The sequence below is a fragment of the Eumetopias jubatus genome, unplaced genomic scaffold (assembly GCF_037043125.1).
Source record: "Eumetopias jubatus isolate StellerSeaLion01/CBP00866 unplaced genomic scaffold, mEumJub1_p1.0 scaffold_1, whole genome shotgun sequence".
In the NCBI taxonomy this organism is placed as follows: Eukaryota; Metazoa; Chordata; class Mammalia; order Carnivora; family Otariidae; genus Eumetopias; species Eumetopias jubatus.
This window is the reverse complement of record NW_028274807.1, coordinates 93,913,418-93,930,439: the sequence shown is the minus strand read 5'-3', so window position 1 is coordinate 93,930,439 and position 17,022 is coordinate 93,913,418. Positions and strand designations below refer to the sequence as shown.

At 34.4% G+C, this 17,022-nt stretch overlaps 1 protein-coding gene across 12 annotated transcripts in view; it reads right to left on the bottom strand.

The window, feature by feature from the left end:
• PHC3 (polyhomeotic homolog 3) overlaps window positions 1-17,022 on the bottom strand; it is a 76,713-nt gene that overhangs the window by 27,245 nt on the left and 32,446 nt on the right. For 8 of the 12 annotated variants that reach the window (XR_003608753.2, XM_028100820.2, XM_028100823.2 and 5 more), the window contains 4 exons: window positions 11,953-12,824; window positions 11,610-11,657; window positions 7,582-7,732; window positions 2,652-2,902 (listed from right to left, as the gene is read on the bottom strand). Coding sequence is in view for 11 of the 12 variants with exons in the window: in XM_028100820.2 (XP_027956621.1) it covers window positions 2,652-2,902; window positions 7,582-7,732; window positions 11,610-11,657; window positions 11,953-12,824 (1,322 nt within the window). In the remaining variant the exon portion in view is untranslated. The remainder of the gene's footprint in view (window positions 1-2,651; window positions 2,903-7,581; window positions 7,733-11,609; window positions 11,658-11,952; window positions 12,825-17,022) is intronic. The other 4 variants (XM_028100822.2, XM_028100824.2, XM_088025536.1 and 1 more) reach the window with 1 other exon arrangement.

Sequence of the window (17,022 nt, the reverse complement as noted above, 5' to 3'; positions counted from 1 at the left end):
CGGGTCTCCTGACTCCAGTTCAGCAACCTAATCCACTATAATCACAAAAACAAATGGAAAAATCCTCAAACATTAACATGAAAATCAACAACAAAATATTTGCTTATGTTCAATATACTTGGTTAAGGCATAAATACTACTTATTTTAGAAATGTTTTCAGCAAAAACAATCCAGACCAAAAATATTTACTGATTTGCGAGTGAGCCTTTAGCTAATCTGAAACAAGAACCTCCTTGAAGAATGCATGCTGGTTAAGTCTCCGATATCTGCCACAGATGGTGAACGACAGCTTATTGTAAATTTCTACATTTAACTTCAGAGAATAATCACTCACGAACTTTTAAATTTTGTTCACTTCAGTTAATATATTTAATATACCTCATGTAAAATTTACAAAGGGTATTGCTGAAGAAACTGTAATACTCAGTGCTGCTGAGTTTACACATCTGTTGTGTGAATATATTTAAATAATCTTTCCAGGAGCACTTGGCTGGCTCAGTCAGAAGAGCATGTGACTCTTGATATTGGGGTTGTGAGTTTGCGTCCCACACTGGGTGTAGAGATTACTTAAAAATAAAATCTTTAAAAATAAAAATAAAGCAAATAATCTTTCCAGAAAATAATTTGGCAATATATATCATAAGCCTTATGAATACATATGATTCAATATCTGTACTTCTAGGAATTCGTGCTAAAGAAATTACTAAATATGGAAACCTAAAATGTCCAACAATAATGCAAGGATTACATAAATTATGGCTGTCCATAAAATGGAGTACTATGTAACCTTTCAAAATGTTTCCAAAGTACTATTAATCATACGAGAAAACGAAAGCTCTAAATATAATGACAGCAGAACTATATGTATAATAATCTTGATCATATGAAATATATATGTAAAAAAATACACATTGTGGTATTACTGGGGATGATTTGCTCTGTACATTTCCCATATTTTCCATTTAAAATAACACATTATTAATTTTATAATCAGAAAAGAAAGTTGTCATTGTCACTAGTGATTGAGTAATAGCAGCGATGGGTACTACGTGCCAGGAACTGCACATTTAATCCCCACCACAGCCCTCAGAGCCAAGTGTCATCTCCACTTGCCAGATGAGCAAAAATTAAGATCAAAAAGATTGAGTGACTTAACAAAGGTTACGGTATGCAGCACAGCCAAGATCCAAACCCTGAGGAACAGGGAAAAGAGACTATTGCTCCACTATCAGAATTCTTACAGGAGATCCAAATTTATTTATTTTTAAGATTTTATTTATTTGACAGAGACAGACACAGCAAGAGAAGGTACACAAGCAGGGGGAGTGGGAGAGGGAGAAGCAGGCCTCCCGCAGAGCAAGGAGCCCAATGCGGGGCTCGATCCCAGGACCCTGGGATCATAACCCGAGCCAACCCGAGCAGAAGGCAGACGCTTAACGACTGAGCCACCCAAGCGCCCCAGGAGATCCAAATTTAAAACACACAGTTAATTGAAGCCAAAGGCAAATGATGAGACAACCCACTATCACAATGCAAGATTTTCCCCACCCAGGAATCTAAAATACCAGGTAAAATTCAAAGGCTCTTGAAATGAATTCTTTTGTTTTCTTGTCTTAGATTTTGGCTTTGCTTCGGCCACTTGTCTTTTATTTTCTAAGGAAAAATGTTCATCTCTAGATATGTTTTTAAAAGATTTTATTTATTTGAGAGAGAGAGAATGAGAGATAGAGAGCATGAGAGGGAAGAGGGTCAGAGGTAGAAGCAGACTGGGAGCCCGATGTGGGACTCGATCCCGGGACTCCAGGATCATGACCTGAGCCGAAGGCAGTCGCTTAACCAACTGAGCCACACAGGCGCCCTTCATCTCTAGATATTAGCATATAAATTATGTACTGCTAGTCTCAACTTATAAGACTTTCAGTGATAGAAAAATAGCACCTCCAATGTTAAGTGAAGATTTTAAGGCATTTTTAAAATCTGACTGAAGGCTGAGATGTAAGGATGAGAAAAATCTATTTGCTAATTATAAACCATCAACTGAGTAACTTCAGAATTATCAGGTTGGGAAGTTATTATTTTAGGCACTCAAGTTTACAAAGTATCACGTTATATAAGAAACACCATTTTAAAAAAAATAATGCACTTTAGATGTCATTTCAGTCCCCTTAAAAAGAAGTAAGAGGGGCACCTGGGTGGCTCAGTCGGTGAAGCGTCTGCCTTGGCCTCAGGTCATGATCCCAGGGCCCTAGGATTGAGCCCCGCATGGGGCTCCCTGCTCAGCTGGGGGCCTGCTTCTCCCTCTTCTCCTCCCCCCTGCTCATGCTCTCTCTCTCTCTCTAATAAATACATAAAATCTTAAAAAAAAAAAAAAATTTATTTCACTCGAGTAATCTTCCCATTATCTTTGTCTAAAAAATTATAAAATCGATATCCTTAATAGCCTGAAATTTTTTCCTTAGTTTATATATAGCTAGCATAAAAATTCTAGAAACATATTTGGAAATATATAAATAATAGGTAGAGAAATTCTAGATAGGGGATCAACTTTTTTGAAATAAAATTATAAGCATTTTATTAGAGAACAATACACTACAATTAAAGATAATGCTATATGAATAATTTTAAAAATACGAATTTGCTTACTACTTACAGGAAATGGCTCCAATCCCTCCTGAATCACAAAGCCTTCAATAACATGGGTTAAGATCTGTGGTTTAACAATAGCCTGTGGAGGTTTGTTTTCTATACTGGGAATGCTACTGGGCACGGATGTACTATTACTCCTCGTGGTAGCAGCAGGAAGTAAGAGTGGAGGTGGAGGAATAGAAACATGTGAAGGATCTGATGGAGATTTAATTACTGAAGCACTGACTGATGCCACAGCAGGTAATTCCACTTGCTCTGGAAAAAAAAAGTCATTTTTTTATCTTTAGTATTCTGTGCAGGCAAATAAGAAAATCAAGAATAAACATTAATAACATAACCGTCCACACCTGGCGCTTTAAAACACTATTCTAAGAACTTTATATTTAATCTCATTTAATCTTATGAGATAGAAGCTACTATTATCCCCACTTTACAGAAGGGGATAACTTGCTCAAAGTGGATCATTCCAACTCTGGTTAAAAAGAACTATTCCATAAGATATGAAAAGTGTTTTAGAATGTCAATTTAAGAATAAGTATGAAAACTGTTACTTTTTAAAAAAATTTCAAGCTACACAAATATTAAATTCCCTATGTTCCTGTTTATATATCCCAGATGGCATGGGGGAAAAAGTACTTTGAAAGTATACTTAAATAAAAAAGGATCATAAAATCCACAGAATAAGTAGAGATTTTTTAAAGGATTACATAGCATCACCTTTATTTCAAGTAGTAAGGCTAATCCAAATCCATGCACAATTTTTTTTTTAACAACTCTTCAGTGACACTGTGTATGTCAATTTGGGGGAACAATTTAGTACCAGGCAACTGCAAAATATTGGGTTGGATGACTGTAATCCCTCCCCTTCAAACTCTGAAGACCACAATAAGAGAGACCCCACAGCCTATGATAGACTTTACCTACCCATATGATAGCACCAAACCTGTAGTGACTGTACTAAAGTGGAAAGATGGAACCGGTTGGCAGCTAAAAATATCAGAGAGTACAGATATCTAAGAAAAATAACAAAAAAAGAGCACATGTGTAAAGATAATACTACAACTTACTGAGCACTTACATGCCAGGTACTGTGTAAATACCTCACATGCTGTAACTCATTTAACCCTCAAAACTAGCCCAAGAGTAGGTACTGCTGTTATCTCCATTTCATAGTGTGGAAACAGAAAGATAAAGTAACTTGCCCAAGGGCACACAACTAATTTAAGTAATGGAGCTGGGATACTAACCCAGGGAGTCAGTTCTTCAGACAGTGCTCTTAATTACTGTGGTAACTCCTCTCCACTAGTAAGAAAAGGGTTGACACCACTATCAAAGATGCTCAAAATACAACCCAGTTGGATAAAGAAGAATAGGAATCCCTAAAGAATAAAAATTTCAGCTAAGAAAATAGTGTACTGATCATCTGTATAATCTCAGAAATGGAAAAGCTCTAACAATTCACTCTCAGGAATTGTGATTAATATAATAGAGCTTCTCACAGCACTATTATAAGGCATTTATTAACCTAGTTCCATCAAATAATCCACCAAGATAAACTGCATTGGAAAAAGTTTAAAATTACACAATCCCTTATTAAAAACTAAACAAGAAAGTCAACACAAAATGCTAGTTTGCCGATTTCGGGAACACAGTATTGTACACAGGCATTACCAAACTGAGGAACTCCAGGAAAATCCTATCCTACGTACCAAATCTTCACATTTACTCCTAGAGGAAAAGGGATAAAAATTATAAAACTCTAAAGTGGGACTGAAAGGTTTTTTTTTCCTGTTTGAAGGAAAATATAAATCTATGGGGTACTGAAAAATAAAATTTTAATGTCCCTTACAGATTTATAGATACTTTGTTACTTTAGAAATATAAAGCTGGGGCACCTAGGCCGCTCAGTCAGTTAAGCATCTGCCTTCGGCTCAGGTCATGATCCCAGGTCCGGGGATTGAGCCCTACATTAGGCTCTCTGTTCGGCAGGGAGCCTGCTTCTCCCTCTCCCTCTCTGCCTGCTTCTTCCCCTGCTTGTGCTCTCTCTCTGTCAAATAAATAAATAAAATCTTTAAAAAAAAAAAAAAAGAAAGAAATATAAAGCTGCCTAGGGGCACCTGGGTGGCTCAATTGGTTAGCATTTGACTCTTGGTTTCGGCTTAGATCATGATCTCAGGGTTGTGAGATCTAGCCCCATGTCAGGCTCCCAGCTCCGGGCAGTTTGAGATTATTCCCTTTCCCTCTGCCCCACCCCCCGCCTGGCTCATGCTCTCTCTCTAAAAGAAATAAAGCTTTAGAAAGAGAGAGAGAGAGAGAGAGAGAGAGAGAGAGTGTGTGTGTGTGTGTGTGTGTGTGTGTGTGTTTATAAAGCTGCATTAAGTATATTATGGTTTGTTAAGAAAATACTGCTTGGTATATGTTCGAATTAATTTTTATATTGTATGTGCCCATCTTTTAACATCCTAAGTGTTTTTAAAACTAGAGCTGTAAATTAGTGACTTTTTGAAGAAGCTAATAGCTATTACTTGCCAGTGTATAATCAGCTGTTAAAATAAAACTGAGAAACACTGATGTATTACAGGAGAACAAAAACACAATTATTACACTCTCTAGATTTAAGATAACTGTGAGAGAAAACAAAACTGACAGAACTTTGCCACAGGGTACTCTCTGCCTATTCAGTCTCATTTTCTGAGCAAGATCTATGAGCTTTTCCACCTTTTTTATGGATGCTTTTCACTTTTTTTTTTTTTAAGATTTTATTTATTTATTTGACAGAGAGAGACACAGCGAGAGTGGGAACACAAGCAGGGGGAGTGGGAGAGGGAGAAGCAGGCTTCCCACTGAGCAGGGAGCCCGATGTGGGGCTCCATCCCAGGACCCTGGGATCATGACCCGAGCCAAAGGCAGACGCTTAACGACTGAGCCACCCAGGCACCCTGCTTTTCACTTTTAAAGAATTTTTAGAGATTTAGGAAAACTGAATACTGGATGGAAACCAATCCCTGTATTTTTGCAGGTCAGTTTATTTCATGATTTGATAAGAGTTATTCTAAAAATCAACTTGTGCTTGCTTTACCCCCTCATACACACAGTAATAAGTATGAAGTAGATTATAGGAAGATTCAGAACTCTACACTGCACTCAGACAATTTAGCCAGAAGGATTTGCTTGATAGGATCTTGCCCTGCATCCTTGAGGAAAAAAAACGTGAAGATGTTCTTGTATTCCAGTATTTCAGAAGTGTTTAAATTTTCTTTGCGTTACCATTAGTAATGCTTTTTAGGTAAATTAAATCACAGTCACAGTGCAAGGTTAGTATCCAATTAAACTTTTATTTCTGCCTTTAAATCAAACTCCAGGAAATCAGCAACATTAAATACATTTCAGTTCAGAGAAACTACAAAGATTTAATACGATAGATGTTCCTAAATCTTTCTCTTGTGGTATTATTATGAATAAACACAGGCAATACTATTAAACTTGTCTTAAATACTTTATATCATTTTATTGACTAAACATTTTCTATTTCTCAGGAGGGAGAAAATATTGGAAGAAAACTGATTTTCCCCCTTCTGTGCTTTCCAGGGATTCATACTGAGAGTAAGGGAGAAAATCAGAGAAGGGAAGGGTTAGAGTGCTGGCACACTTGAAAAGAGAGGGAGGGCAAGGGTAGCTTTGGTAGCAATGTCAGTGTCCTATTACAATTTGTTTCCATGTAGGTAACGGTGGGTCTTGTTTACTGTAAATAATCACCAGAGCCATGAGAAGTTCAAGAAAACTGAATACTTACAAGGAAGACTGAATCAAGATTAGGATTATCTGGGTCAAGGGTCAGCAAGCTTTCTCTAAAGAGCCATATGGGCTCTGCAACTGCTCTTCTTCGCCACAGTAATACAAAAGTAAAGATAATATTTGAACAAGTAAAGAAAGGCAGCTGTGTTATAATTTTATTTACAGACAACGAAATTTGAATTTGGCATAATTTTCACCTGGCATGAAATATTACTCTTCTTTTGATTTTTTTTTCAACCATTTAAAAATTTTAAAACCATCCTCAGCTTATGGGCCATGCAAAAACAGGCAGCAGGAAAGATTTAAAGGATGAGCTATAGTCTGCCAACCCCAATCTAAATAAATTATTCATAAATTTTTTTAAAAAATCTAACAGTCAGTAGAGCATGCAGCTCTTGATCTTGGGGTCATGAGTTCGAGCCCCACGTTTAAAGGGGGAAAAAAGAAAAGCTTTTATTAAATAAATAAAACTAAAAATCTAACATGGTCCTTAAAAAAAAAAGACTTAAGACACTGGGTTCTAGGTCATACTAATGTTTTAGTAAAACACCTAGGATTCAGTCACTTTAATATTATGAGGAGGAGCATAAAGAAGATTTACTTCATCTCATGAGTAGCACTAAAGTAGTGAATAAAAATTTAATGCTTAAGGCCAAAGATCTTTTAATCCATGTCTCTAGTAAGAATTAGTGAGGTTTAATTTAAGAACTGTCTGGGAAAGAACACTTTTAAAAACATACTCAGTCTAGCTCACAAGCAATTATGAGGAATGTCAGATATGACTCAGAATGCTTTGTAATTTCTGGAAAGCGTAACTGAAATCTTTTAATAGAACTCTATTTATTCTAATTTTTAAGCTTAGAAACAGCTTGACAGATGAATCTGAATGGGCATATAAAATATATCTGTGCAAACCTCTAAAAATTAGAAAGCTAAAGAATGTTTTTTACTTGGGTGTTTCCTCATCAACTGTTTTAATTGTTCCTCACTTAAAAAAATCTTGAATTCTATTTATATTTTGCTACAATTACATAATAGCTTAATACCATCTCCAGTTATTAAACTTCACTAACTTGACTAAACTTTATCACTAACATTTACCTAATAGAAAATTCCCCCAAATTTAGATATTTCCTCACCTAACAAAGGATGTTCAGAAGTCAAATCTTCTCTCCCCACAGTTATAGCTGCTGGAGATAGTGTGGGTGGTGGTGGGGTTCTGTCCGTCCGGACACATTCATCTGACTCTTCTGGCATTTCTTCTTCACACACATCTTCTACTTGATAAACCTGCAACGACAAACCACACCACCTTAAAATGTTTCTAAAAATACATTTTTACTAAGGTGTTCCTAACTTAACTGAAAAAAATAACAATAAATTCTAAGTGTTTTAAATTTTAAAAAGGCAAAATGATTATTTGACAGGCTGAAAGGAAAACTTTAAAACAGCTCAAATGAAGTTTTCCATAATGCTTGACAATTTTCACTGAAAGCAAGTTGTGGATCAGTATCTAAGCTACAAATTACTAAAGTTTCAAAAAGGTGAAAGTCAAGTCAGAACATATTTTTAATTTTGAGAATTAAAAAGTTTTGATTTTATACACTCAAGTAACTATTTGGGGAATTTACTATTGTTTCTATTAACTTCAACTGTCATAAATCAAAATAAATACTAGTATTTTTCACAGGCACACTAAGTAAATCTCCAAAATGACGTATATCAGGAACTGCTTAAAGGATGACACCCCAGGCTCTCTTCTTTGTTATATTTATGTGAACTGAAGATTAAATTATGAAAAGTAATGTCTGAAAACATACAAAAAAGATATGCAATTTTATCTTTAATTCTTTAATTTTCTGATCTACTCAAGAATCTAATGAATTTTTATAAGCTAGTACCAAGTAAACAGAAAATATATGTCCTTGAAGAAATACACATACACACACACACACCCCTCCTAAGCCATTTGACACATTATTTTTAGTTCTTTAATACTATTCCATACTTATAAAGTTTTTAAGTTTTTAACAACTTTGTTATCTAATGCTAAAGAGCATACTGTAAGAAGAAAACATGGACTCAATCTGAGAAGGTACTATGTAACTAAAAATAACATTAATTTTTCATTAAACTTAAGGCTGTTTTCAAAGGCCACTTTTAGACTATTTTGTCATCATTATTTAACCATTATTTTACTAAAAACAAAGTCACAAAGCACTTCCTTTCTTTTATATATAAAGCTTATTCCTTAAATTTTCAAAGGTCATGAGTTTTTAAGATTACTTACCTAAACTGATTAATATTTCTAATAAATGTGAAAAAAATCAACATTCACAAAAAATTTTGTGATAATATTGTATGTATTTTTAATCAAACTACTTAAAAAGTTTGATTATTTGAAGTAAAGTTAAATATAAAAATGGTCAAGATTATTAAAATCAGCATAAACCATGTGTTATAAAAAGGACTATCCAGCAAGTGACAGTTTACAAAAAAAAAACACCTAATTTCCCAAGCCTCCATTAAGAATATCTTTAAAAAAAAAAGTCTTTTTAAAAATTTAGAAATCCTAAAAAAAAAAAAATTTAAGAATCTTCTAGTTATTGAAGATTTTATACCAAATATAATATCCAGAACTGTGATCTGATTCAACTAAGTAGACTATATTTTTAAAAGTTATTTGCTCCCAACCCTGCACCTGGAAACCTGTTTCACTGAGAGATTCCCTGCCTCATGTCGGGATCCTTACAGAATGACAGCTGCTAGTATCTGTTCACATAATTTTTTTTAAATGATGATTATGTCCACTACAGGGAAAGTCATCCAAAAGAAATGTCCTGGGGGCTAAAGGGGAAAAAACAAAAACAATCTTCTAGTGAGGAGCATCTGCTGTTGTGGTGATTACCTTAATTTGGCAGTGGTAGGGATGTTGATTCAGAGGTAATTAGACAAGTATGGTTTTACCAACAAGTTCAACTGTATCTGTGTAACATTCCTTTATTAGATATTATCTTTTCTTAAAATGTTGAAGTCCTCTCTTTAATATTAATGCTGTCACAAGTTTTTCAAACACCTACTACAGTACCTTTTAAAGAATCAAAGTCTGATCATGCATAGAAGTCTGGTTTTTAAAAAATAATGAAAGAGTTTTAAAGGATAAGAGTCATAACATAAACAGCATATTCTGAAATAATCCATCAAAGAATATTATAAAATACTTGTCATTCTTTATAGGTAAGCCTAACTACACAAACTTTCTCTCAAATCTGCTATGTAAAGGCAAAATAAGTTAATAAAAGTAGGCAAAAACAGATCTGTCACAGACATCTGGTACCGTCAACATAAAAAATCTAAGTGCAACAACTAAAATATTGAATAAAGCAAAGAAATAGAGCTTTTACTCACAAGATCATTAGGAGACTGTGCAACGCAATTTGTTTAGTTCATAACTACAACTATTCTAAAACTAGCAATGACTGCCAAACTTACCTCAATAAAATACATTAGTCCCATCTGTCTCCCTTTCCTAAACAAACTGTAGAACATTTATTAATTCTAAATTATCTACTCTCATATATCTTATCATACTCAAATGTCAATGACAAATTTTAGTTTTATAAATGTATCTTTTATATATTTTTTTATAAATCTTTTACTTTGACAATTCATACTTAATCTTTTAAAACTTCAAATCTCTTAAGAAGTAAATAGATATTACTATCTTTAAATATTTTAAACAACCAGGTAATTGTGAAGAAATGTGTAATTTATGAAGAAACATGATTTGATTAAAAAAGTAAGATGTGATCAAAGATAATAAAAGAAAAACATGGTAACTTAATAAATAGGCTATGGTACTCAAAGAAAGATAAAAGGTAAGAAAAATAACATAGGAACATCTATAGCAAGTATGACCACACCAGTGACAGCAGAAAAAGTTACTATTTTCATGGGAGAAAACAAAAACTTCCAAAAATGAGATAAATTAAAAAAAAATTTTTAAGAGAGGACAGCAAGAACAAGACCTTAAATTTTTTAGCTTTAATGTCTTATTATGTTGATACTTCTATCCCAAATATGTTCCTCTGAAGTTTCCCCTAACAAAAACAATTAGAAAATTAGAAGGCATAAAAGAAATTTTACTTTTTACTTATTAAAACCCAATTCACTGAACTAGAAAGAATATAAATTTAAATTTGATTTCTTTGAAATTACTATAAACTTTGAAGCCTGTGTTTTATAATATCCATTGTAAATTTTCAAAAATCTAAAAGAAGATATAGACATGAGAATTGAATGACAAACTTATTTCTAGATGCCCACTGTTGTTTCTATCAAGTTGTTTTTTATAAAAGTAAATTAGAAGTGGAACTCAATCTCTTTATGCCTATCAACATCAATGAGGATGACAAGAATAAAGAATCTATAAATTTGCATCCTGAAAACCATTAAGGAACAGACTATGAAACTCCTTTCCTGAGTTAATGGTTATTAATTTTTAAGTGATAAAATCTCTTCAGTGAAATCTGATATGAAACCTCCTTTGGGAAGACTGTTTTCCTCAGTTATAAATTATTAATTTGATCCTTCTGCCTAAACATTTAGAGAACTTATTCCAATTTTTATTGTAAATTCTTTTACAAATTTAAAAAGCCTTTTAGAGAATGTTTTAAAGAAAAACATTCGTCAAGCTAATTTTCTTTCCTAGGCAACATGTACCATTGCTAGAGGTTTATTCTGATAAATTTCACCACAATCTCAATTATTCAAAACTTTTATTCCTCCCAATGGATTTTTTCATCCTCAGTATTCAATTCATCCACTCAGTTTTTTTAGTTTTTTAAATAAGAAATATGTAAAGTATATATTTTCACTATATACAGAAATTTAAAAATCAGAAGTTTAATAATTCTAAAAGATGGGCTACAGTTAATGTTTTTTGCGAAGTTGGATTATTTCCTAGAGTAAATGTCTTTCTTACAAAATTTGATTACAAAATATAATTTTACCCCAAAATTACATCATACAAGCATACCTCCACCTTGAAGCCAAAGCCCCTAAAGGCCCAGGACTTCAGAATGCACACAACCAAAAAGGTTAGGTAGATAAACCATACGTTTAAGAACATACAAGCCAACAGAAGGGATCTATGAAGGATAATCACCTTAAGAGAAAAAACTTTGTGCAGATGACACTGGTTCAAATGCATTCCCTTGGGGAAAAAAAATCAACTCTGTAAAGATAGCAGATGGATTTGTTTAAATAGTAATAAAATTAACGAGGGACTTTAATAACCATCACAAATTATCAAGCATGCAACCATACTACAACAAATGGCATTTTTTTTTTTTTTTGCCCATACAGCATGTTTGTCAGACACTGACAGATGGAAATTGCAAGCTTTTTAAATTCATAGGCATTTAGATCTAGCAATATAACATAATGTGGGAGAAAATAGTATTTACTCTCAGTTCAGTAAGAAAGTCAAAGAGCTTCCAAGGGCTTACCACTGGTGGATCAACAGGTGCTGGTGGTTGTACTTGTAGGTTTACCGCAACAGTCTGTGGAGGAGGAAGAGTCTGAAATGGCAACTGGACCAAAGCTTCTGCAGCTGGAAGCTCCTCTTCTGACACCAAAGCATTCTGCACCAAAACCTGGCCCTGGGATAGAATTTCAGGCTGCACTTGTAAAGACTGCATAGACTGCAAGGGCAGTGGTGGAATCTGAGCTGGAGGAGATGCCGACATCTGCGGAGGGGTTGCAATTGGGATTGGAGAGGACTGCAGGGTTGAATACTGCTGGTGTGATGTTGGAGACACAATCTGCTGACCTGGGGACACCAAAGCGGACTGCTGAACTGGGCCAATGTGTACAACAGGGGAAGCTGGAAGTGGAAGATGGGATGGAAGATTCAGCTGTGCTGTAGACTGCACCTGATTAGCAGTGGATTGCTGCAGGTTTGGCCCTGGCTGGAGAGCTGATGACACAAGAGGGTGTGGCTGAATAAGTGCCTGTGGATGGATAATTATAGTAGGAGACTGACTTGGTGAATGAGGCGGTGGGGGAGACACCACTACAGATTGCTGTGCTGACTGGGACTGACTAGGAGACATTGGTAAAGGAGGGGGATGGCTCTGAATTGGTGAGCAATGCTGTGACTGAGCATTACTAGGAGTTGGAGGAAGGCCATGGTTTTGGAGTGGCATACAGTGCTGGGATGGGGGAGGGTCTTGAGTTGGATTTTGAAGTGTGATTGGCTGAATTTGCTGTTGCTGCTGCTGTAATATCAGCTGATGATGGGAAACCTTGGGAGGTGGAGAATGAAGAGGAATCTGCTGATGTTTTATTAGAGGATGAGGCTGAATTGGAGGATATGAAGCTGTGAGAGAAAAAAATGACAATTAGTATTTTTTTCCAAAAATATCCTAGAAATTTATAAATAAATCTAAAAGAGGAAAAGTTTTCACATCAGAAGGTCATAATCACCAGAAATCTATTACAAGTCTTCCCAACAAGAGTGATTTGAAAATGTAATGACAAACAACCTTTCCTTGGAATACTATAAAGATTTCATGAAATAAACTATACTGTGATAAGCTCCAAAAGAAAAAACTGCCTAAAACAATGTATTTATAAATCTGAAATATACACATGATTTATTCTTATTTTTAGAGGTCATCAGAATATCTGCATTAACTTTTAACGAAGTTTATCCATCTGAATTCCTTCTTTGGGGAGAAGAGAAGTATCCCTGAACAAATATAAGATCTATAAAAATAACTTCAAAATCATAAAAATGCAATATCAAAATTCATAAAGGTCTCATAACTTTCTAATGTATGTCTAGTCTTCCAAATAACAGTCAATGTAATTATTTATAAAGCTTCCCAAATATGTTTCCAAATTTGAGCCAAGATGAAAAGTTGGTATTATTTGACCCAGAAAATGTTTTGTATAACAAGTTAATTCAGCTAAGCAAAACACATGTGTGAATTCTATAGCACTGTAACTAAGAAATAAAATTTCAGGGGCCATTCCAAATCCAGGAGAGCACTGCAGAGTTTTGCTTGCAGAGAGAATAAGGCAAGTCCATGCTGTCTAAATAAAGGATCTTGTTTTACTTCTCCCCTGCCCCCACCCAAAAAAGCCAACAAAAACAACAAAAAACCCTACAGTAATCTATAAATGACAGTATCCGTTTTTTCCACAGAAGAGTCACTCACAATAGGGATAATACATATAAGAATTAGCAAAATCAAGTAGTAAATAGTTGTTCCATTATTATGCCTCTTCTGCATACTAGTGCGTATGTTTACACAGAGGGAGATGCTGGTGAAAGCCTCTCTGTCTAATGAAAAATGGAAAACGGGCTTCACTAGAAGATAAACTGAAAAGATTGCTTAATATCCTACAAAGCCTATATGCATTTAAAATAGGTCTAAAGAGAGGGCAAAACTTTTTTCTTAATCTCAGAACATTAACATAAAGGCTATAACATCTTGCATCTATTTTTATACTTAACCAGTTAACCACATTTGTGACAAAGGCCTTATAAAAACTTGTAACAACTTTTTTTTTTAACATTCTTCCTTTTGGTTGGTTATCATTTAAAATTTTGGAGATCCTTTAAGGAAATTAACATCTGATTAACATCTCAAAAGAGAGGCATTTAAAAGGTTCAAAAAATACCCACAAATTGTATTTAAAAAAAAAAGAGACAGGTCTAAAATTTCACCTAACAAAGTAATTTTCACATAACTAGACTAGCACTTCAAACTCAGACTGAAAATTGTATGCCAGCACTTTGTAAATGTGTTGATAAAGACTCTATATTATAGAGCATTCAACAAAATCCTAGAATCCTAGAGTGCCTTTCCTCCAAAGGGCTCAAGGTGCTTTCACATTTCTGTCTCACTTGTTCAAGCCCACTTTAATTCATTTAAGTTATAATTAAAATACCATATTCTTGATGTACAATGTATATCACATTTATGGCAATAAAAATTCTTTCTCAGCTCTAGTTAGTAAGCTATCTTTTTTTATATGCTAGAGCTGATAATTCAATAGTATTCAATTAATACTCTTTCACCTAAGTTATTCTTTGATGAGAAATCACAGTGAGTCTATATATTTTATATTAGTCCCTCAGCCCAACTGACAACCATATCTATTAGAGAATAATTGTGAGGATATCTGAAAGAATACTTCTGCATAAGAAAAGCCCTAGTGCTCTGGAGAATGATACCATGTTTGTTAATTTCTCTGATTTTAATAAACCCTTTATTATTGTCAGGATGGCCTTTATCTGGAGAATTAATGATTGGTATCATCTCTCACATATATAGAACTCTTTATATAATTACTTACAATTAAATATATTAAATGATTATATATTATTGTAAATTATTAAACATATTATTTTACTAAGTAGTTACAACAACCCCATGAGGTAGACAGGGTACTACATTAATCCAATATATTACTGGAGAAGAAACTGGACAGTTAAGTGCATTGCCTGAAATCACCTGACTTTTGAGGGGCAGCCCTGGGTCTAAAAGAACCCATAGTACTAGCTGAGTCTGGGTTCCTATTATGGACTGAATGTTTGAGTCCCCAAAAATGCATATGTTGAAGCCCTAACCCTAACGTGACTATATGGTAACGGGGCCTCTATGGAAGTAATTAAGGTGAAATGAGGTCAGAAGGGTGGGACCCTTACAAAAAGACATATCAGAAAGCTCGCTATCCTCTCCCTCCTGGCACTCAGATAAAAGGCCATGTGAGGACACAGCAAGAAGGCAGCCATCTGCAAGCCTCGAAAAGAGCTCCCACCAAAAACCAAACACTGCCAGACCTTGATCTTGGGTTTTTCAGCCTCCAGAACTGTGAGAAAATAATGTTCTACTGTTTAAGCCATCTATCTATGATATCCTTTATGGCAGCCTGAGCAGACTAGCATAGGCTTTTCACTATATATTAATGTCTACAAAAAGTGGTATATATTTTTTTTCCAATTAATGTCATAAAAGCTCTAAAAACTGCTATAAAAACTTTAACTCGAATACAGTTCATAATTTCCAGTCATATGGTTAAAATTCACCTTTATTTTATATATTAAAATCAAGTGTAAAAACTTTAACTCGAATACAGTTCATAATTTCCAGTCATATGGTTAAAATTCACCTTTATTTTATATATTAAAAAGATTAACTATCAAGTGAGAGCTACACATTCAAGAAGAAATGAAGAAAGCCAAATGATTTTAGCACCTTAGAAATAAATTAAGGAAACAATAACCATATCCATTATAATAATTATTAGTCTCTACTACAGTAGAACACCAGGTAAATTTTTTCATATTTGAAAGCGACCTATACACATAGGCATTCTTCTAACTAAGGAACAGGATAAATTACCAAGAATCTAAAAAAAAAAGAAAAAGAAAAGAAAGAAAAAGAAGAAAAACAATTTAGCTTCAGGCTAACTTCTCACCAACAAGAGCAGAAAAACTAAGAGTGGAAAAATCCAGCTATTGCCTAGCCAGAAGATACAAATTGCTTTGAGTAACTGCAGTGTAAAGCTTGAGTGAATTTATAAGTTTGGTAACTGCAAAGGTTTTTGTGGCTTAGGGTATTTCATCTGGTTTTATTTCTAATCAACACCACATGGGAAACCAGAGTTTGGTTAATATACTTAAGAGATCTAAATCTGGAACTGCAATCGTCCTTAGAGTCTGATAGTTTTAGCCTACTGGTCTCCTCCACACCTACATAAAATATTGGCCATCAGAGGAAGGCAACAATAGAGATCCTATCACACTATCAATGAAAGAAAAGGGAAAGAGTGTCAACTTAGAACCAGGTATTGGGAGTTCAGGAGAACTAAAAATCTAAAAGTAGATCTCCTTGCTTGAACTAACCCTGCATGACGTCCTAGCTTTATCTGAAGGTAGCATTCTCTTTGCAAGGAAATTAATGTACCCTCCATTATAATCTATCAAAACTATAAGAATCACTAAAAATTGTCCCAAGCAGTCATGTCAAGTGCAGTGGGTCATTACTGCTCCACAATGACTCCTATCAAAACTGGCCAGAGGCTGGTTTGAGGCTGAAAATACTCTGGACAGTACAGTACAAAAATCCTGTTATGAAGCCATACAGAGAGCAGGACCTAGGCACACAGATGTCTATAAAAAAGAATTCACATCACACTATACTATGAATGGATTTATTAATTTATACAACAAAGCCTGAACTTATCTAAAGATTCAGATTTAAAAATTCCAAGCAGTGATACCCAATCAGTTTGAATGAAAAAAACTGTGCTGTAATTTCCAAAATTCAAATGGAAAAATAGATCAACTATTAATCCACCAAATATTTACTGTCCACCTATTGCAGATAAGTACATATAAGGCACAACTTAGTGCTGTCAAGATAAAGGGATGAAAAGGTGAAACTGAAAAAGGATTAAAGGAGTTAATAAGTGTAAAGTACCTGACACATAAGTGTTCATTATTATTATCCTACTCTCAAAGAGCTTACTATACAGTAGAAAAGCTAAGATCAGTAAGTATA